This window comes from Leptosomus discolor, chromosome 2, assembly GCF_034619465.1.
Source record: "Leptosomus discolor isolate bLepDis1 chromosome 2, bLepDis1.hap2, whole genome shotgun sequence".
NCBI lineage: Eukaryota > Metazoa > Chordata > Aves > Leptosomiformes > Leptosomidae > Leptosomus > Leptosomus discolor.
Window position 1 is genome coordinate 6,366,199 of NC_141392.1, and position 23,582 is coordinate 6,389,780.

General features: G+C 38.5%; 1 protein-coding gene across 1 annotated transcript in view; it reads right to left on the reverse strand.

The window, feature by feature from the left end:
• The window catches only part of PRKCE (protein kinase C epsilon), a 294,148-nt gene that overhangs the window by 15,350 nt on the left and 255,216 nt on the right, over window positions 1-23,582 (reverse strand). The window contains exons 12-14 of the mRNA XM_086460568.1: window positions 11,418-11,556; window positions 8,826-9,014; window positions 3,620-3,766 (exon numbers count right to left, since the gene is read on the reverse strand). Coding sequence (XP_086316694.1) covers window positions 3,620-3,766; window positions 8,826-9,014; window positions 11,418-11,556 — 475 coding nt within the window. The remainder of the gene's footprint in view (window positions 1-3,619; window positions 3,767-8,825; window positions 9,015-11,417; window positions 11,557-23,582) is intronic.

The following is a 23,582-nucleotide window of genomic DNA, read 5'->3' on the forward strand; positions in this document are numbered from 1 at the left end:
AAAATCTATTATGGCAGAGAAAGGATAAAAGGTAACAGAAGAAGAAGATGGCTGTGCTAACCAAGAAACTCGTGTGCTTTTGGGATCAGCGGGGTAGTGACGCAGAACTGAAGCAAGATTTGTTTCCACACTAGCACCTCCGTGACCTCCCTTGGTAGATTATTCCATTGTCTGATGGGACCTCAGTGTTTGACCATTTTCCCTACTGACTTCACTTGTGTAGTATCAGTGTTTTATATCGCCTAGAGCTCATTTGAATAGACCCTATTTTTTTTTTTTTTAAAGTGTGTATGATCTAGTAATTATAAAATTTCCCCCCTTAGTCATCTCACCTGTTGGTCAGAAAATAGATGAATACCTGTGTAAATATATGCATTCTTGCATGAGCAAAATTTTGTATGTGCATGCAAAACTCCATTTGAATGCACAAATTACTATATATGCGCTGTATGCTTCTTTCCCTACACATATGTACGCTCACATATCACATGCAAGAATGTCTATTTTCTGACTAATAATCTGGCCTCTCTTCTCATAGCTATTTTCACAGATCTATGCTCTCCTGAACATAAGATTAAAAATATTTTTTTAATCCCCTTGTAATATTACAAGTCACTTTTAAATAGTCAACAGCCCTGTATCAATACTGAAAGATGTTAAAAACCAGAAAACATTGCAAACACAGGCATTAATTATGTTTTTTCAATAGTTATTCCATGGCCATGGAACAGTTACGCTTGTTAAACTGAATCAGTAAATCTCAATGCTACACCCACAGCTGAATTTAGAGAGTAACTCTCTATCTAGATTTTAAAGTAGAATTTATTTTATCATTGTTCACCTTCTTCCCTCTTTCCTGTATTTTACAAAGTGAGTGCAATCTCTTCTAGCTTGGCAAATACCCAAAATCACATTTTCAGCATTTGAAATTTACTGCCCTAGATTCCTTTACCATTTCTGAAGTCGCATAATTAATAATTACATTTTATTTGTGTGATCTTTCTCTCCAGCCTAGATGTATATTACACTTTACTTTCTAACTAATAAATTGTTCAATTTTAAGAGTACAAATAAAAATTTCTGTATGATCTTGTTCAAAGATTTCTACACAACAACAAAATCCAAATAATTGCAAAATTTATACAGCTGGTACAAAACAGCCGATGGATCATAAACACAGTGTAGAAATACAAGGTATACCCTTTCTGTGCTTAGAAAAGTTATCAGTAAAAGCTGATAGGACCAGGTCACTGGGGAAGATATCTTAGAGAGAGCAGAGTGAGAACATGAAAATAATAGGGATGCCTGTAACATAGACTATGTATTATCTAAATTCACCACTATAAAAAAAAAAAAAGTTCAGAAAAAGTCAAGCATACAGAACTATGAGACTGCAGGAATCAAATTTGGTAGAATAAAGAAAGTCGGCATATACAATATAGAACGAAGTAGTATGAAAATCTGACATTATAGAAGCAGCCTAAAGAAAAATGAGATGAGGTACAAATAAAGGTGTATAAAATCACCCTAGCCATTACTAAAGAGCAAGCAGCTGTCTTGAAAATTATACAAGGGACTACTCTGAAATAATCTGAAATCACTACTAAAATGGAAATATCCAACTAAAATACCATTAAAGGAAGCAGAAAAAGAGAAAAGGAACAAAACAACAGGAATTAATAAAATATGAACGCCTTTACAATATAACAGCAGTGAAATAATTACCAGAAAGAGAAAGAAGCTGCACTGAGAAGGTAGAAGGTATTTATATAAGCAATGAATAAAAGTCTCTGACATACTAAATGCCTCCCGACTTTTAAGAAGGGCCGCCGCAGCACAAATACATATAAAAATAATAAAGGCCTCATAAAAATACCTATTGTCAAACGAACCATGCATCTCGATCATGAAAGGAAAACGGCCAATAAACAGTCTAGACGTGGGGAATCTGGGACTTACTAGATGCAGGCATAAAGCAAAAATTATCTTTGAATTGTGCATCCTGATTTGGTAACTGTATTCCCAAAACACTGATGAATACTGAGCAAAGCAACAAGAATTACTGTGAGATGAAAGGCCAAATACTTGTGAAAACAGGAAAAGAGCTACACAGACACAACTCAGCTAAACACCACCCAAGGCTGGCTGCAGCTACCCAGGGGCTGTGGAACCTGACTGGAAAGCAGTTAGTTACAGTATTAAATAGGCTTCGGATGGGGTTCATTTGGGGTTTACACTTCCTCCAGCAGTGCAGAGACTTGAAAGTCAGCTCAGGGACTGGGTGCAACCTGGCCACACGTCCAGAGGAGAGCCGGCATGCCGGCGGGCTGGACCCCTTCCAGGAGAAGGGCCGGCTCAGACACCCCTCTGCCTGCAGCTACCGCCTCACAAGGTTTCCATTCTCCCAGAAATGCATTAAGAAAAACTTCCCCATATGATAACATCATATCTTGTTATTACTTCTAGAAAGACATTCACGAGGGCTAACTCTCACTTACAGTTGTCAGTCCCTTTGGGCTCTCTGCATAGCTGCAGAGAGAGAGAGAGAGAGAGAGAAACCTCTCAAGAGTGGACTCAGAGGAGCTGCCTCAGGCTCCTGTTCGGGACAGGCAGCCCCGCTTTCACCACCTACACAAGGAACTTGGGGAACTGCATCTCACTGGACTAAAACTCAACACATGAAATATTACAAGACAGCACCTCGGCAGTGACAGAGGGGAGTTTCTCATCTCTAAATTTAAGTTTGGATTCAGTGTTGAGCCCAAAGTTTTGTCTTGTTTTGTTTAAAAATACCTTCATAGACTATCTAAAGAAAGAAAAACAAGTACCTTGATCATATTTACAGGTAAATCAAACATTGTAATTAGGAATATGCAAAGTCAAAAGATGCAAATCGATCTCAAAGGTTTTATCATAAAATTATTCTCTTGTACTGTTCAAGCACAAAATTAACTGTACACATTCTCAGCTGAAAAGCTGACATTTGCTGAACTCTTAAGTATTTTCATCCAGAGGAAGACAAGAATAAGTAAAGTATTTTTGCTTGGCTTTTGTACTTTCTGCATGTGGGGCTGCTATTTATATATTTTTGTTATTTTAAAATAGAAATGCTTGATTATTACCTAGGAAAATGTAAGTACAGCAATTTATCTAATAGTGATGTATATTTCTTCCCCCCAGGATGCTGGTTTTTTCAAGTATCTTCAGTTAGAATATTATGAATCAGGAATCCTTTCCTTTGTCTTTCACTACAAAATCCAGTGGCCATTGGCAATGCAGGACTGTAGCAGAGCTCCCACAGAAAGTACAGACAATATATACCCAACTGAAATCATCTCTTCTGATCAAGGTGTCTTTAGGAACACAGGAAAACAATCAGAACAGGGCCTCGAACCCTCTCATGGTTTATGTGACTAAACACGAACATCTTCCTTGCATTAAATCTATTCCTGACACTTACCTTCACAGAAACAATGACACGGCAATCTTTTCAGCACGGTTTTTATGTTACTATTTCAACTGCCAAAGGTTGCACCAAGTAATCTCACGTCTCAGAAAAGCCAACAACTAGAATTGTCAAACCAAGCCTGCTCTGAATGTTATGCAAACGGCTACTTACAATCCGAGGTTTGAAGGGTGGCTTGATTTTCCTTTGTTCTAGAAGAACCCAGTCAATTTCCTTGAAAAATGGATGCTGCTTAATCGCGTCTTCCCCATTTTGTGATGCCACACAGCCAAGTCGCTTATTCGGGTTTTTTGTCATGAACTACAGGGTGGGGGAGGGAGAGGAGGAAAAAGTTAGAACATGAATGGCAATGGCTGGAAACCTTTTGCAGTTCGATTATGCATTACAATTCCCGAAGCCTAGTTTTTAGAGGCAGTCCCCTTTCAGAAGGTTGTTTTTTCTGTAAGAGCAATAAGGATGCCCCTCCAAATGTCAGAGGTTCCAGCCAAACTAGAAGATTCAGAGGCTCTGAAGGGTAAGTTTCCTGCAGCAAGCTCTTTCAACTGATTGCCGAGACCTAATTTCATCTGGCTGGGAGTGCTACAGGAACAGATTCTCTTTCAGCATTTCTAGTTTCAGCTTTGGCCAGAAATACTAAAGAAAAGAAAGAAAATATTAAACCCTCCAGAGACACCTCCAAATAGATGGTCAGGATAGCTCTTATTTTATCTTATTTGCTCTATCTTAACTATTACTTTGGGGGATAGGGGCTGCAGATTATGCTTACTGTTGTCTGTTTTCTTTGTGTACGTAGGTTGCATAATTATACACTCCCTTCAAGCTGACACATGGAAAGCCTTAACCTCCTTGCCCATTTCTAGGATTTTATTCTAATACGAGTAAGAACAGCACCTGCAGCTATGTGAATTGTAAGTGTTCTGTCCGTACGCTTCAGGACACACATGGAGCAATCAGTACCAGCAGAAAGCTTCCCTTGAGAAACTCCACGACATAACTTGCACCTTCCCTTTCATCTTTAGTACACCGTTAGTGGCAGCAACTGGGACTAACTGGTCTCCTCCTGTATGGTAATTTCTAATCTTCTCACTTTTAAACTCTAACTATTCCTTTCAGCAAAAAGCTGTACAACCAGTGCAAAACATTGGTATCAAATGATGGCAGCTGATAATAGTTTTCCCGATTTTGCTCTGTTATTTCTTCCTTCTTTTATTAACAATTGCTCTACTTATTTCCTAATGCATGTGGACACAGAATCCTTGCAATTCAAGTAGCAATGAATGCTTTTCATATACACACGTGCGCGCTCACATTATAGAATTATCCTAAACTTCGCTATAACTTCATATTCATCCATTATCACAACATTTTTTAAATCAAAAAAAGTGTACAAATGAAACAAAACGTGATAATTGTTCAGCGCCTTTTAAACCTAGATACCACATTACACTATACATCTATAGAAAAAAAAAGACCCTTACAAAAAATAAATCATTATAATGCATACCCTTGCTCTAGTGCTCCAGATATTAGATGAAGCCCTTAAGATGGTTTTAGATAGCTAGATCAACCATCCACAGGAGAATACCATTGCTATCATTTCAAAGATACAACATAGATCAGCGAGGCAATTCTCTCCGTGGTTTCTGACACACACACACCACTGCGAAGACGATCCTTCTCTTTGGTCTTGTGTTCAACTGCTCCACAAGCACTTTTGCAACTAGACAAGTCATATCTAAACTACAGGCCATATTTTCTATGGGCAGGAGAAACAAAGGTTTTGAAAGGATTACTGTGCTTTGGTGAGGTCTCTTGGAAAACCACAAAATGCATTCCTACATTCCTCTGCTTTATTTCACCTCCAGGACTGGAGCGAGCAGGCCAGGAACCAGCAGCCGCACAGTTTGCAGAAACAGAACACAGAAACTACAGGATACGCTTTTTGTACTGTATAATCCAGTATCAAAGACGTAAAATCTGATCCTAGTATCTGCCATGCTCTATCTTTGTTTTAAGCCAGAGGCAGGGAAAACATCAGAACATGTCATTTTTAAGAAGCCCAGAACATGAAAATATGTCTAGACGATACAGTTTAGTACTGCACAAACTTCACAAAACTTGGAAATGGATGATGAGGGACAACCAATTTTAAGAATGGATACTTCAAACAATCAAACTTATCATATGCAAACACAATACAATAATCTCAAACTTCTGAGGTGCACATTTAATTCTATAAATTTCATCCCCTGCAATGAATATTGATTTTTTCACCTGCTGAAGCACAGGCTGACATTTATTCCCTGTTTGTCCACAGCATCAACAATGATGCAACTGTCAGGGCAGAGACAGCTGTTAACTGTACTCTGTTGCCAACGCAGCCGACAGCCATAGAAGTAAGTGATGTCTTTTTCCCCCCCATATTAAGGCAGGAACCTCCTTTTATGAAAAGAGAAGCCTTTTAAGATCAGAGTTCCTGCTGACTCAAATGACAAAAGGACAAAAATCTGTTGCTGAGATAGCCATGCAACTTGGGGCCTTAATCGAGTATCACCAGACTCCCAAAATTTTGCTTCTTGAAATAAGTGGCACAGCTTAAAAACAGAGTTCTGCCTCTGTATCCAGAGATGTGTGTTGTTTGGGTACAAAGTGAACGCACACTGCAGACACAACCTCTCTCCATCACTTGCAAAGAAGCACAGAGCTAATTTCAATGAAGAATTGTTTTCCTTACCAGACAGGAAAGAATTTGAAATAGCAATTCCTGTCAATTCACAGAAACAGGACTAATAAGATCTGTGGGATTTCATGGGATAAGCAACATGTTGCCTTGTAATACTGAGCTGTAAAATTATCCTCGTTAGTGTTTTGTTGGAAATAACAGGAAAACCATTTCTTCAGAAAATCATAGAATCATAGAACAGTAGAGAACGTCGTCTTATCACACTTTCCTTACATGCTGTTTGGAGGAGTGTAAAAATACACAGCTTCTAAAGAATAAAACCCATGTCTCAAAGCACAATGTGAGGAAACAAAGCATTCCAAAGTTAATCCCTTGCTAGCATTCAGCAGTAAAATACAGAGACGCCTCTTTCTTTCCTCTGTTTTTCCTGTTCTTCATTTAACAGATTGTGGACAAGGATTAGATGAAAAGCACAAGTTTCAAACATGTTTCACACCATAGCTGCATAGGCAGCATGTTGCTAAATGTAAGAAAATGTTTTCTTTTTGCAGTGTAAACTGGCACAGCTCCACTAAATTCTACCAATTTATGCCAATGAAGACATCTTGCCCAATGAGGAATAATCTCTTATTATAGTGCAAATCTATTTAATGGATGCAACTCTCTCTTTAAGGTTTATAATGGCATTAAGGGTTAACTTTAGACAGAAAGACGGATTACAGTAAAACATAAACTACCATGACTGCTATCAAAATGTAGACCCAAGAAAACAACCTCATGAAAATTTATAGCAAAGTCAGCTTTAAAAGAAATCAAAGGGTTTAACACCCTTACACTTAGATTCACAAAAATACATAGTTTAAACCTGCAGCCTAATTCCGTGTCTGCATTTGTGTGTCAATGAATGACATGCATAACATTAACAGACATCTCACTACTTGCACCACAAATGCAATAACACAGTAAGGCTCTGTCAAATCCATTTCTCCCTTTCCTCTATAAAACAAACACCTTCTCCTAATAGTTACAATGGCTCTCGTACCACACACTTAATCAAGGGTTATCAGTTAACTTTTCCACTGCGACAAATGTTTCCACAATTCAGAATAATAGAAAGCTCAGTTAACGTAGACTCACTGAAGGAGCTTGTAGATGGCAAATAACAAATATTACAAGGTGTGAAACCAAAACACTACAGAAAATCTCCTGGACTTCAGTGAAATTCAGATGCAGATATGAACACTGACAACAACCCTTTCTCTGCAATACACCAAAGTAACCCTTGAACCCTGGATATCAGCTGGAATTTTGCAGCTCAAGTCCATACATTTTTTGCTGAATTGAAAATAATTGAAGGGTCTGGGAACAAAAAACGGAAGCATGAAAGTATCATGTCAGCTAATAAAAAGTCATCAGAGAGGGATTTGGGGGGGAGAAGGGAGAATGCATATAAAGGTCAGCTTTAATAAATCCTCCATGTTCTCACCACAGTGAATGGAGCAAAAGAGATACTCCAGCAAACAATTTGGAGAGGTTAACTTAGACTTCTGGTTTGAATCAACAGCTAGAGCACCTCTCTATCTCAGCCAGAATGAGCCTGAAGATATTTTTATTAAAAGATCAAGATGAACATTTCTGCAGAATGTGCTACCTGTCCAATGGTGTTAAAATCAGAATTTGTTCAAGTTTTACACATCATTTCAAAATGTAACCCTGTATGAAGATCTCTACAGGACTTCACACCACCAGCCACCCTCTTAATTGAAAGTCTCCCTTATTCCAGATGCTGAAAAAAAATAGAAGTGGAAAGGCAGAAATTTTCCACTACCAAAGAAAGTGGAAAACTGGAATAAAAAACAAGGGTTTTTTTTTCAAAGCCAGAAATCCTTTTGAGGTTTTCAAACTATGTGGATTGGCATACTGCTTCTGTTTTGTTTTGCTTTTTATTTTAGGCTGATATCACATCACAGAAGATACTACTATCGCAGAAAAAGAATTTATGACAGTGTCACATTAACTAACTTTAGAAAGGTAATCTAGAAACTGATCCTGCCCAGTGGCACATTTGGACTGATTAAAAAAATTGTGGCATTTGGTGACACACGTTTCTGTCAAGTCACTACTCATAGTGAAAACGACCAAACAGAGCAGGAACAATTAGACTAGAGTAAGGCTGCTTATCAAAGTGTTATGTGAACTGTAAAACAGAACATGCAGCTGTAAATAAAGGGCTTTCGATCCGTCTTGATGACAGAGGAAGAAAGGCAGAAGGACAGGAAATTTTATAAGCGGGTTAAATAAAAACACTGTTTCTTTAATTACATAGTGCTTCCCCCACTCTAGCGAACACGCGGCACATAAAGTGTCAAAGTGATAGCAGGGTTCTAGTTGGTTGGGTTTTCCCTGAAACATGAATCTGCGGCGCACAGATTTATACAGTGTACCACTGCGTGGAACACAAACATTCTGTTCCTTTCCCACAAGCAGCGTAATTTATCCCAGGCCCCATTATCCTAACAGTGGCACTCTGAACTGTGCTTGAACTCCCAGCGGTGACTGCTCTCAACAACTTTCGGCAAATTCAATTTTAATCAAGGAAAAAAAAAAAACAACAAAAAAACAACCCCCCAAAAAAGCCACGAAGGGGAGGAGGAAAGCAAGTAATGGAAGACTCACTGCTTTTAAAATACTGACGGCTTCTTTACTGAGCCAGACTGGATACAAGACATCATCGTGAAGGATGGATTCAAAGAGATCATCTTCATTGTCAGCCTCAAAGGGGGGTTGCCCAGCCATCATCTCGTACATGAGAACACCCAGAGCCCACCAGTCTACTGATGGGCCGTATTCTAACTCCTGAAGGATCTAGTACAGAAAAAGAGATTGGATTGAACAGACAGGTTAGACAACGCTCTTGGCTGACGTACATTTGCTGTTTCAACACGATACACTCCTTCTTTCCCTCAGTGCCTAAGCAGGACTAAATCCCACACTGACTTCGGTGACTGCGAGCCTGGTTTCTTACCCACAACTTGCACTGACACAGCTAAGTGTCAATGCAGAGTTCTCAGAAGCACTGACTGAGTTTATCAGTCCCCTGAGTAAAAGGGTATGCTCATGAGCAAAAGAGCTGTATGTCCTTTCAAACTGTTTAAAGCAGGTCACGCTATAGGGGAAAAAAAGATCACATATACAAAACAGATTGGTGGAAAATGTGAAACATTTCCTTGTCTCTATCTTGAACAAAACAAACTGAACCAGCTTGTAATGCTGCACAGAGATCATCTGAGAGATTTATTTAGGTAGGACTGAAGGAAGCCAAAACCATTTTTGTTCAAGTTCTTTTTACAGCATTAAAACACTGTAAAATACATGGCTGCAGGACTCATTCTAATTTCCCTTGCTTTCAGAAAAACTGGCTACAACTTTTCAAGTGGCCCAAGTTCAACTGTGTAGCAAATACCTTCAGTGGGGAGCAGTAGATTAGCATGATGGGAGTTTTATTGTACTACTTGGTGTTACAGAACTAGTGTTGTACAAGGAGTAAGTTTAATTCTTGGCTCCTCTTCACTGAAAAGAATCTTGTAGTTAGGCTGAAATGTTCCAGCATGACAGAGGACTGGGAAAAGTAGAGTGGGTGACTGTTTAAGGTGAAGCTGACTGCCTTAAGATGAGTTGGAATGGCAACAATTCCACCATCTCCTTAAACTACACTAGTGTTACAGTCAGAAGCCTTGTGGTGAACCATGTGAGCTTAGTACTGTATTCGGGAATCACAGCCAATATAAAACCAAATTCAGCCTTAACATAAAAACAGAAATGAGTTTAACATTTGAATACAGAGGTCTGGATCCCAACTGGATTCTTAGTTGAACGGATATTACATTTTACAGTCATTAATTATAGAAAATGATACTCTTCAGAAGCGTACATTTCAAGTGTTCTGGACACTCTTTGGAACTCAGATATTGCTAAAGAAAAGGAAATTGAAACATACCACCATGATGCAAGAGAAACAGAAGCAGGAGATAAACTTCTGCAATTAAGATGACAAAACGGAAGCCTGAGTTACTGACTTCAGCGAGACCAGGATTTTATGTAAAAGTTCCTGGGATCTTATTATTGCTTTGTTTTCAGTACCAATTTCCAAAGAATTTGCCAAAGGACACAATTAGTATACTGAATCAGAAAAGAATTCATACAAAATCAAACCCAAAACCATCATGCTGGTATTTAGCTTCTTTTAACGCCGGAATAGTTTTCAAACTCCATAAAACACACATTTCTATTATGATGGTTTCAAGATAATTCACATCTTATCATTTGTGCTACCAAAGCTTGACAGTCACAAACACCAACAATATGGATTTCCAATTTATTGTCTCTAACAAATAATAAACTAACGTTTTTCCCTGCTGCAAATCTATGGTTGATGAAAGACGAATCAATGACGCTTTTACATGAAATCAGCACACTGAATCTTCAGCAGAAAGATGCACAGGTTACCAACTAAACTGAGCAGACAAAGTCTACCTAGCAGACTAACTGTACAATACTGCTTCACTTTAGGAACTTGGAAATGCATCTCATTATATTAAAATTTAGGATAAGTAAAGCCCGCCCAGTTCTCAGCCATTTCTTTTATCCAGTGAATGCCTTGAAATGAGTTTGGATGCTGCCAACTGTTATGTCCCATCCAAATGAAAAGTTTCTACTTTTCTAGACAAGTCTGTACTTTCTGTTCATACATACGATGAGAAGCACCACAAACATAGTATCTTTCACTCACAGGTACTTTAAAGAAAGAAAAAAAATTATATTCCACTGAAGAACCTAGGCAAGATGAGACCAAACATACAGTCTCTTACATATGAACATGCCCTTCCAAGTCTCACAAAAAAATTAAAAACATTTTTATAACTATTAAAGACCAGTGCTGGCAGTACTCTGTTGCACCTAGAACCTTAAGGGCTAGTAAGTGCCTTCACAATAATGCTGAATCAGATATGAACGGATGGAGAAGAATGCTGTTAAGTTCAGGAAACAAATAATAGAAAAAACACGCTTTGTCACTCCTGTCAACATGGAATACTGCTTGTGAGCAGTAGAATAACCAATTTCTGCAAGATTACCCAGGCGAAACTGCAGCACAGTCCAGTCTCCACCTTCTACTGTTTTCACATAAATGTAAAAAGTGTCTAAAATTAACACATGTCACAGTGTCATTAATTAGAATATCTGCATTCTTAGTGCAGTGTAAAAAAATACCTCTGGAGCTATATAGTCAGGTGTGCCACAGAAGGTTGTGGTGGTCACTCCATTCAGAATCCCTTCTTTGCACATCCCAAAGTCAGCCAGTTTACAGTGGCCTTCTGCATCCAGAAGAATATTGTCCAGTTTCAGGTCCCTGAAATAAAGAGGTCCAAAATTAAATCAGCTCTCAAATTTTGATCATGTGCTCTTGAATTCCATCATAAACTATAGAATATGACAAACAGATGGTTTCACAAACACCATTGAGAAACTGTCCTTCACATGTGTGCATGAAAAGTTGGTAGCAGTCACTAACAGACCTAGTTAAAGGCAACAAGGAAGCAGGCAATGACAAGCATTTTGCAAGACCAGGCCTTTAGCTGCCTGAAAGCACAGCTGTATTCAAGACAGCATCAGGAACATTTGGAAAAGATCTCAGTCTCTTGTTCTACAAATCTAACATTCTGTCTGTGTGAAACAGGTCAACAACGTCTAACGAAGCCATTCTCCATTTTTGCATCAGCACAAAGTAAGGAGTACAGATCTATCCACATGGGTTGAATTAATAGGTACTTTCAAACTTGTATTATTTTGAATTGGATTCTTAACGTATCCTAGCGATTCAAAGTTCATATTGCAATGAAAGGGATGGAAAAGAATACTCTCATCTTTGGGAGCATTATTTTCTGAAGTTTAAACCTCCTCAGAAATAATCTCACAGGAATATTTTGCATTCATTGTTAAACCACACATCTTAGCAGCTGACTGTGATACTTCTTGAACAAATGTCTTTGTGTCAAATCCACACAATTCTTTGGTTATTAAATTGAGTGAGGTCAAAAACAGGTTGAGAAAGGGATATCCACCTTTCCTGTCTTGCCCTCTGCACTTTTTCTAAATATACCATTGATGGGTTTTGCATGTTCCAACACAATGGATGCTAGGTACCCTTTAACTTACTTACCATTTGCCCTAGACTAAACTACAAAAGGATCTGGAAAGTCAGTGCATAAAAGAATCCTCACTTGCAAGAAAAAAAGCCCAACAATTAAAAACATTTTATCATGTATAAATAATAAAACAAACACAAAACGAAGGCAAAAGCCCACACTTCTATTGCGTGGACCATTTTATTTTTGTACTTATGTCTAGGCTTTAGGTACCTCTACCGTGTATTAAAAATACACAGTAGTAAATGAAGGTATTGTATGTACAAATGCATACAGAGGTGAGAATCAAAAGTGGAACAAAGGTGACTTTGTGGACACTTTCTGATCAGAACTTTTTTCCCTACAATAAAGAAATTTCCATAGGTGGAATTAAGGAAAAAAAAGAGTGTGTAGGCAAGAGGAACAAAATCCTATGCCAGCCTCTGTAAATAAATTTTACCCCAAAAGTCTATGAAAAGATACTTTTTTTTCAAAACCCTTTTATGCCAACAAACTCCACCTGAGTGAGGAACAAGAAGTCTTCACCTCACTCTGAGGATTTCTTTCAGAGAAACGTCTCCCTATCAGACTTTAGAACCACGTGCACCATAACATGGAGGAAGTGTACACACATTAAATGATTAAACAACCCTCCCAGGGCTGCATTATGTTAAGAGTTCTTGTGGACATGTCCAGGGCTACAGTATGCTGGGATTTCCCCAGAAATGTTATTTGCTCTCTACCACCCCAATTTCATAAGTGGATTTTTTTTTTTTTTTTTTTTTTTGACACTTGTTCAAAATTTTCAAACATGCTGGCCCACACTTATCTAACATGTATTTCTCAGGCATGTACACAGGACAGCAGAAAAATCAGGTATTTCTGGGACATAGTGGACTTACTACTCAAAGTCTGCATAATCACTGCACATCTGTGCAGTAAATCAGACAGTTCTTGGAAGCGTTGGATGACTTACTGTGCGTGTAGAGATACGTTGTGCTGTGCACATGTTGCAAACTCATTTGTGCATGTACAAGAAGTCTGACGTGGCAAAACAAAGTCAGAGTTACCTCACTAACAGTAAATCCACTGTCTCACATATAAAGTAGCTTTATCAGATATGGTTTATATAGATGAAGTATACACTGGCTGAAGAAATGCTTGTCGTAAGCAATATGCCCTACACCAGACTTTGCTATCTCCAGATCAGTTATACTGCTTTTGTAGGTCCTCAGCTGGTCATCCACGTAAGGCCCCTCGGAGCAGACTACATATTTTATCATTCCTTAAGGTCATCATTTTTATGAGCTCCTAAACAACTGAAGATCCAGCTGGCTACAACATAATCCCCTACATCTAACCCATCAAACAACCAGCTCTTCCTATCCCTGGAAAGCGATTTGCAAGAATTGTCCAACATCATGCAAGGGCAAACAGATATCAACAGCTCTGTGCGCACTAAAGAAATCAAATAAACAAAATAAAGCTCCCTGCTCAAAACCCCACGTCTTCCCAAAACTGCTCTTCCGGTGAAATACAAGTGTTACAAACAAAAGACCTGCATTAAGACAAGATTGTAACATCATCAAGTAGAATGGGATCAAGTACAAGAATAGGGTAAGGCTCTTGCGGACAGGAGAAAGAAACAAGCCTGTGGCTGTAGAGCTTTTAACCTTCCAAATGCAGTGTTACATTGGATGTTGCTAAGCTAAGGAAGAATACAAGCTGTATTTCAAAAAGTCAAGATGTTCAGATAAAGAAATAAAAAAATCATTATATTTGATGTAATCTGGGAACCACTTCCAGCCATCACCACAACAAACTGTTAGGAAGAAGGTCCTAACCAAAATAATTATGATAGGAACTGATGAAATTCAAGAGGCTGCTCAGAAAACTGGATACACCTTAATTCAGAGTGGTAAGTGATTATCGGAAGACTCTTACATGTTATCTATCACAAGTCTTGTGAGGAGCAGCTGAGGGAACTGGCGTTGTTTAGCCTAGAGAAAAGGAGGCTGAGGAGAGACCTTATCGCTCTCTGCAACGACCTGAAAGGAGGGTGTAGTGAGGTGGGTGTTGGTCACCTCCCAAGTAACAAGTGACAGAATAAGAGGAAATGGCCTCAAGTTGCGCCAGGCGAGGTTTCAATTGGATAATAGGAAAAATTTCTTCACTGAAAGGATTTTCAAGCACTGGAACAGGCTGCCCAGGAAAGTGGTTGAGTCACCATCACTGGAGGTATTTAAAAGATGCGTAGATGTGGCACTTAGGGACATGGTTTAGTGGTGGGCTTGGCAGCGTTAGTTTTACAGTCGGACTCAATGATCTTAAAGGTCTTTTCCAACCTAAATGATGCTATGATGCTATCATTCTATCTTAACTCTGACCCCAGAAGCAGGACTTCCCAGCGCAGGCAGGTGACACACTGGAGCTGTTGGGACCTAAAACTCTTTAGGTTTCATGCCACTCACATGCTAGCCATGGAATTGAATGGAGATATAGTCGGCAACCCAAAAACCATCTAAGCTAAGAGAAATCTCAACAGTAATAAAACACTAACAGCAAGCCACCACATAATGGAGAAGGACAGGATACTCACCATTGTCTTTATTTCCTTAAAAATTTGTATAAGATACAGAAATTAGCAATAAAAATTTAACCTGACAGTGGAAAAAGAGAATGAACAAACTGAGCAAAGAGAAAACCAGGAAGAGTCTAAATATTAAATTCTGGCTACCTGCAAACACAGACAGTGAAATTTTAAGCCTATCTGTAAAAGCACAAGTCAATTTAACTTTCCTACCATTTACCAAATTATAATCCTACTTGACAGAAGAAAAACATCTGGCATTCCTCCATCAAGCCAAAACAAAGCAGTGAAGCCCATAAGCCTCTTTAAAACTCTATTGGAGGCACTGAGGACATCAGCATAATTACTCATGTAATAATGCAATTTAATACCAGTAGATTTTTATTATCACAAAAACAAAGTGCACCATAGTTTCAAAAGAAATTTGGAAGAGGCTAAAACAATAGCAATGTTACTCCCGTTCAAGTACAGATGGGAGGTTAAAAGGTAAGCTGGGAGTCTGCCAGAGTGCCAAATTCATAGCTACCCCACAAAATTATCATAGTCCATAAAATTGCTTGCACTGAAAACCATTCAAAACCATTCTATCAATTGCCACATTAAAAAAAATAAAATGTCAACAACAACAACAAAAACCAAACAAGAAACTCCACCAAAATCCCCTAATTATCCAACTTTGGAAAAAGAAATCTTAGTTAACTAAATAAATGTAAGAGAATAGGTAATGTTATTTAACACCTCACAGGAAAAAAACTAAAATGAAACAGAGAGAGATGAGGAAACAAATGAAAAAGTAACAGACAAAGAGTTGTCAAGGAAGCTTGTCCTTTCAGAGCAGCAGTCTCACTGAAAAAAACCTGTAAGTTTTAGTTTAACAGCCATATCTCCCCAGAACTGCTCTAAGAAAGAGCCAGCTCGCCTACATCTCAAACAGTAAACAGTTATCAATCTCTGGAATGTAAATTAATTGTCTGTACAGAATGGTCCCTTCTGTCTTTTATTTGGTTCCTGGTATTAGCGCCAGTTGTCTCCCTCTAAATCAGAGCATACCAAGTAACACAGTGTCAGATCACTCAGTGACAAAGGTCTATTAAATTCTTCTTTTTCTCATTTTGCATTCTCTTTGTAGGAACTAAGAAAGTCATCTGTGTCTGACCACATGAGTTTCTACAACCTGAGTAATTACATGCAACTGCAAACAACCTAACCAGTTAAGCCAGGAAAATGCCCAGATTGCTTGAATGCAGTAATGCTATATTAAGCTATTTCTCTCCTTTGTTTGTTTGCCAAGGTACTTTGTAGAGTCAGTTCAGTTGACTTGAGCAGTCAATTGCAAAAGTGTTTGTTGTTTTTTTTTCCCTTTAATTTTTTTTTTTTCTTTCTCAGAAAGCTTTAAACAGAAATTTAAGCCTTGGTTTCTATTTCTGGATACCTGCCAGCATCACAATCACCTCAGAAGCCGGAATGATTGGCAGGATCTCAAGAAAGAATCAGGATTATAACAGTAAGGCTTGTGCAAGTTGGAACAGCAGAGTGGGCGGGCTGCAGGTAACCTGCAAGAAAACTTCCATAACGCTCATTCCTTCCTCCACATGCCAGTGCCGTGAGACACTGACTGCCCCAGCTTCCTAGAAATGCTCAGTGGTCAAGGACTTCACACGACTGGGATCTTAAAGTGTGACTCCCAACAGCAGCCAGTGAGATAACCACCTTGTGTGCGTGGCCCCATGTGTCACACGTGTCATTTAGATAACAGATAATTTTCTTGTTGAAAGTAAGGCAATTAAACAGTCAAGGTGGGTTTTGACCAGTAAAATCAGAAAGTCTGCCAACCATTACTAACAGCAGCCTTTGAACACGGTAAACATTAGTGACTAAATAAATCCATATTTGAAGAACAAGATCAAGTAGCTGAGAAACATGATCACAAGCTGGTTTAAGCAATCGCTTTACAATGAAATATCTCTGCAGCATCTGCTTCTACTCTAACTGTTGAATGAGCAAGAAAACTAGCAAGCATATACATTTCACAGCGTAGGTCAGAATGAAGCATAATAATTATTACCTACAAATAAAAACGTTGGAAGCAAGAATATTTCTTTATAGGGTGAAAGTTCAATGAAGGACTGTACCTTTACCTTACTAAACACCTATAGAACATCAAAGAGGAAAGATCTGAAAGCAACACAAGTCTAAAATACATAGCTACCCAACAACCATATTTTTGGGTGACTTTCAACTGCAAGAAACCCTTTCAATAGTGTATTTGAAATCATTGCCATTGCCATTGTTCCCCTGCATGGGAAAATCACATCCTCTCTGCAGGCTTTAAATAGACAGGTTGTTCAAGGAAGAAACCACAGGAAGTAAAAGGGAAACTTCCCCCAACAACATGGAAAACCATCAGGATCATTCTCTAGTTACTACAGTTATTGAAATTCATAACTGAAGGCAATATGCTCATTAGATCAATTAGCAATTTCAATGAGTAAGATGAATTTTTTTTATTTATTTAATTAAGGTAACGCTTCTACATTCCTAGAATTACTTTCTAACTTACTCAGTGGTATCCAAATTGCTTTTGAGACAAAGATGTTCACCTGCAACAATAGGTCTCTCCCGTACCCAGCACAAATTTACTCTTTGCTATAGTTTTAGTTAACGTTGCATTTTCAACATAAATTTCAATCACAAGCAGTAAATATCACAGAATTTGGATCATTTGTACCACACTGTCTGAAATGGTATTTTCTGGAAGACTGATAAATTCACCAAAATCTTTGTCTCAGTTCTTCAAACATACTGGTGTCCTCAAAATATTGATAACTGATGTACTAGGTTACAATCTAAATGAGATGGAGTTACATATGAACTGGTCAGAAAACAATAAGAAACGTCAATTTTAATGTTCTGATGTTAGCTTTAGTGATCAGATCTCACTAATTTAATCTCAGTTTCCATACCTAAAGTATAGGACAGATATAGTAGGACTGTACTTCGCTAGTGAATTCTTTTGTTGCTTTAAGTATTTTAGTCACAACACATCAGCAGGTCTTTTTTCCCCACCCCGCAACAGATCAGAGAGAGATGGGAAAATCCAAACTGTAACTTCCAAGAAAATGCAAAATAATAATATAAATTTTTCCTATTTGAAAAACTGCATGGGAAAGAAGCCACCCATACCTTCTGGTATTACTGACCATAAACATGCAATAATACCAGCATCACTGGATGTCAGGTTCTACCATTTGATGTGACCTTCCTTATCCAGGGAGTAAGAAAAAGGCCACGCACTGGAATGTTCATGCTTATGAGTGGATTCATGACAGTAGGGCAGTTTTTGTTAGCAGGGAGAAAGCTGAGTGAGACTAATGGTGAGAAAAAGATGGTTCTGCTGCTTTTGTTGTTGTAGGAGATCTCAGGAAGTTTTGCCTGTGTTTATCTGAAAGTCTTGGAATTTCTCTGCTTTGCTTTCATGTTGATCCATTAAATAATTGCTGGATTTATGATACACATTTTCTCTGTTACTGTTACATTACTTGATATTATCAAAGAATAAAGACATTATCTATCACAACAACTATAGCACAGCCATACTCGGCAATATACAGAAAAACCCGCTGTGCGGATTTGAAAACTACTACTTTTCAGCAGAGCCAAGTTTAGAATAAAGTGAATCCACCTTACACAGATGCGTATCAGCATGTCTAAAGGCTAGGGGCAGATGAATTAAGAGCACAGACTTGGTTTCAACTAAAGTCAGAGATATTATAGCTACTTTTCATCGAAGAAAACAGCGATAGTTCTGATAGCAGGGTAACCATTAATGGGAAATGCCGTCTTTTAGGGTGACCATAGTGATGGTCTCTGTTAGGCATGATTACTTTTAAAAACACACACGTTTAATTCCCTTATATAACACAGCATCCATCTCCCTGCCATTTGCATGAGTATCTTGTGGACTAAGGGGGCGGCAGAGACAGGAGTAGGGATGTAGCAAAAGGCAGTTTGCTATCTACCCACCAAGGACATCAGGGGGAGATAGACACACAATTGCTAGCTGTGGCTCTGTAAACCCTAGCTGTTACAAGGCACAAGTATGGCTTGCACGATGTATAACATCTCCTACTCCAGCACTGTCCATCACTGAGAAAACTTTCAGGTCAGCAAGGTCCTGAGATGGAAAAGGCGGCCGTGTGTCCATCACGCAGCCCTATTTACTGATGTCTTAATGACGTATTGAATAAAGGTTTAATATTAATTTCCAGTAGCTTAAGGAAACCAAAGACTTTTCTGGTAGCAAAAAACCATTTTCTATAAAATAATTTCTATATACAACTTTTTAATGGCTTTGACCATAACTTTATTACAATTGTCGGTAGCAGCTTAGGACATTACAGTGCCTGATCTGCTTATCTTATTATGCTGAGTTTCCTTAAAATAATGTGCAGACAAATAAATATATCATACTTAACAGCTCTCCTTTGTGTGGCTTTTCCTTTCTTATTATTTCCACATTTTTATTTGTGGACATAAGTGAAATGTGCACGAGTTTAAATATGCATTATGTAAAACATTCTCAAAAATTGGCTAAGCACAGAGGGGAGCAGTCTCTATTTTTCCAAGAGAGGGTTGCCTTTTACATTCACATCACACTGTTTTATAAGCCTCATTCTTCTGTGACCCTGACCTGGGAATGCAATAATTTTCCCATGAGCCTGAGACAGGAATGGGAAGTAGTGCTCTAACCATGTCTCTTGACTTAGCCTACTGCCAAAGCCCTGATTTAGACAAGTTTTGTGTTGGATCCCAGTGACAACTCTGCCCTCCCATAGCCTGCAGGTCTGCAGTCTGGTTGTCCTGGTCCCCCACCACCTTCATGAGTGCCCTGATGTTAAGGCTACTTGCAGCTCTCAGGGATTGTCTTCTTTCTTTCTCCCTGTCTCTCCTTTGGTTAAAACCACTATTTTCTAACTTTTTTTCTTGAAGGCTTTAGCTGAAAAATTCCTAACTGGTTCCAGGTATTCAGGCTGGGAATGACAGAGTGAAATCTGTACCACCACTAATGATATTTACTGTTTCAGCCTCTGCTACAAAGCCCATGTGTTAAGTCATTGCTAAATATGTAATGTGATAAACCGTGTCCTCACCGACACCTCGGTGATCCCAGTGAAGACAATAGAGGCCTCCAGCCTTAGCCAAGGACTGACTCAAGCTGCGGTATTCTACTCTGCAAGGTTCAATGCTTTGTGCTCCTATTTTCACATCTCAAATAACATAAAAATAAGATTGAGTATTATAACAATAGGTTAGGTGGAGCGCAAACTAAAAGTGCCTACTATGTATGTCCATAATCCTTTTAAGCAAAACAATACTAAATCATTATTTCATAAAACCACTTGACAAAAGAGAGCGAGAGGATGGTGAGAAGCTAGAAAAGCTTGTCAGATCAAGTTTTGAAAACTCAATTCTGAAAAAATGTTACCAGAACCTTAGAAAGCAAATTTATCAGTAGGCACAATAATTGAGTTTGGATCTGTTCAAAACTTTTTCTTTAGAAACCAAAAGCAATATTTTGTTGTTTTGTTTTGTTTTTTTCTCAGTGACCTTAGTAGGCAGGATGACAAACTCACTATCATTTGAACAACAATGGAATACAAATTACACAAACACAAACAAAAGAGTACTTGGGTTTCAGGCATCCAGTTTCTGGGTCTAACCAAAGAGAATGAAATTCTTTCTTCTCCTGCGTATCTCTGAGTGAAGCTTACACAGAGCAGAAAAACGTACAGCCAACAAATGCATGTCTATCCAGGTAGCATCTTGCATTGCTGTAGCAGTTCTCATTCAGCTGTCTCAGCAATGAAGCCTTGTAACTCTTAATAACCCACAACAAGGATATGTTACTGCCTTATATAGATAATAGGAAAGACAGAATAAAAGGATCTAATCTAATCAACCACAATTCCATCCATTTTTGAAATTTACCTTAAACATGAAAGTAACTAGAGCTCTGAAACATTTTGCTCTGTTTTATGGTGATTTTCTTTCCTGTATTTGGATTCTGACCAGATTTATCCCATCAGACATGAGGGTTTAATTGAGGTACCACGGTTTGCCCCAGGCTCCCTCCATGGCCATCTCCACAGACATCTCCCAGCAGATGATTCACGGAACATGTAGGCTGCACAGCTACCCTTCTCCACCAACTGTAAATGCACTCCAGGACAAGCAGGATCCTGACTTGGAATCTTCAGATGCATTCCTAAAGTTAGGTGAGATGAATCTGAGCTTTGTGTATATTCAGCATAAGCTGCTTCCTGGCTTCCAGCTAGAGATTTCATTCAAATTAGTTGCAAAACTTCCACTTTTGTAGGAGAAAGACAAACAAAAGCAGATTCTTTAAAAAAGACCTTCATTCATTTGTCTTGTTACTCATGGTGGAATTGCCACACACATACGTACACACACACAGAATTTGCTAGGCTTTGAAGTTATGCCTTGTAATAATTCTTAATTTTTCTCACTTATGTCATATGGCATTCTCATGACTCCAAAAACTCCCAACATGCATATCCATCAAAAAGCCAGACATTTAATTGCTCTACTTGGACACACCAAATAAAGGGCTCCAAAGCGTTATTATTCTACATTGTTTCAGGCACACAGAAAGAGCATTCTGAAAAAATAAAAACAACAGAAGAAAAGCTGCTACTGTAATCAGCCATGATTGAAGGCATTTCCTGTATTTTGCTATCAAACCGGTTGTTTTTTCCATTACATACTAAGTGAACTTTAGTAAGGTCAAGACAGCAGAGAAAAACAGGATCAGAATATCTTTAATCAACTGAAGTTGACTACTTTAGTCTCCCTCTTTCAGATGTTCAGTTCTGGATCTCATCCCACATCTCCAAGTTTCTTCCTTAAATCACAGATGCATAAACCAGGTCAGTTTGAATTTATGATTTAGATAGCTGTTTTCAATGGCATTTAACTTGATAGCCTTATACTTCCCCTGACCTAAAGGTCAACCAACCTCATGCTGCGTAACAATACTGATATTATTTTAGTACGATATAAGTCCAACGGGTTTTCATTCACAATCACAATACTGAGCCAAAAACTTCCCTCAGTTGGAAGCCTATCGTTTCCATCACGCCGCCTATTAAGAGCAAGTCTAAGTTTTGAAATCACTGTTAAACAAAAGTCAAAGCTACAATAGCACAGGTTAATTTGATCCAATCCTGTACACTGTCATCCTGCTGTCACACTAAATACAGACTATTTTAAGGTACGTAGCATCCCTGTCCTGTGCTCTGACCCTATTCTTTTTCTAGAGTAAAAGACTTTTTTTCTTCCATGAATGCCAAATGACATTCTTTTACGTGTTAATGTAACACAAATGTCGACACCTCCCTCAGAAACGACCAGTTCCAAGCATATTGTTGACTTGTTGAAGACGGGCAAAGCATGCCATGTTTTCCCAGCAGCTACTAAGAAAACCCTATGCTCTGGTCCAGTTCTGTTACATAAAGGAGAAGAGCAAAGTTCACCTTGAGTCCTGTTTTCCCTTGCTCCTCACCCCTTCTCTAGCTTCAAAACTTTACTAAAGGTTCTCTTTTTAATTCAAAAGAAAACTAATGACACTCACATAAATCCCCATTTTTCAGCCAAGGGACCAGACCTTCAGCATACTCATGAAAACACACAGTGAAGATGAAGACGAAGAGCTCTTAAAATGCTACAACCTGCTTGTAAAAGGTAGCACAAATCTCCTACATCTTCAATAATGCTTATTTGGTGCTTCTACCAGGGACAGACAGAACCACCATTAGATTCAGGGAAAAACTGAAAATGTGGCAATGCTGGGAACCTACTTTATAACTTGAATTGGTCATCTTTTTCTTTCATTCCTTTGAGAAAGCTCTATATGTTCTGTAAACTTTTAAAGAAGATGTTTAATTTTTTTTTTTTTTTTTTTTTTTCATCTGGCAACCACAACATGGGTCATACAATAAAATGGCCAAACACTGGCGACCAGGAGCACATCCTGAGCAAACCATTAATGCAACAGCATGAGTTGACATTCCAGTGCCTTTTCTGTACTAGCCAACACCCTCTGCAGCTTTATGATGCCCAGATAGCGTAAAGGAGAAGGGATGCTGAAGGTTTTATGTGCAGTGTTTCTGTTTCTTTTTATAAAAGAAACAAATTTATCAGAATTCTCTTCCCCATGATCCCAAGGGTGTCCTTAGCAGGGAACAAACACAGCTCCTAGCAGTAAGCAGACTCCTGTTAAAGCTCCATATCATGTTTCCATGGAGAAAAATGCTTTCTTAGTCAGAAAAAAAACGCTCTGCAGTGAACTTTTGTACAGGCACTGATTTTTTCCAACCTCATTTTGGTCTCAGTTCGACCTCTTGGGTCTTTTTATGGAAAGCCTTTCCACAGAGTGGTGCATGTAATATTACACAGAATGGACTACATAAATTATATAGCACAAATGAAATGATGTAACTCAGCAAGAACGTTGCTTCCAACAAAATGTTTACTTATATGGAATCACTAAAAGAAAGATTTTAATAATTTCTGCTTCTATTCTGATTTCAACAGCATAGTCCGCATGCCTAAACATCCTTTTACACAATCACGTGTTCTGAA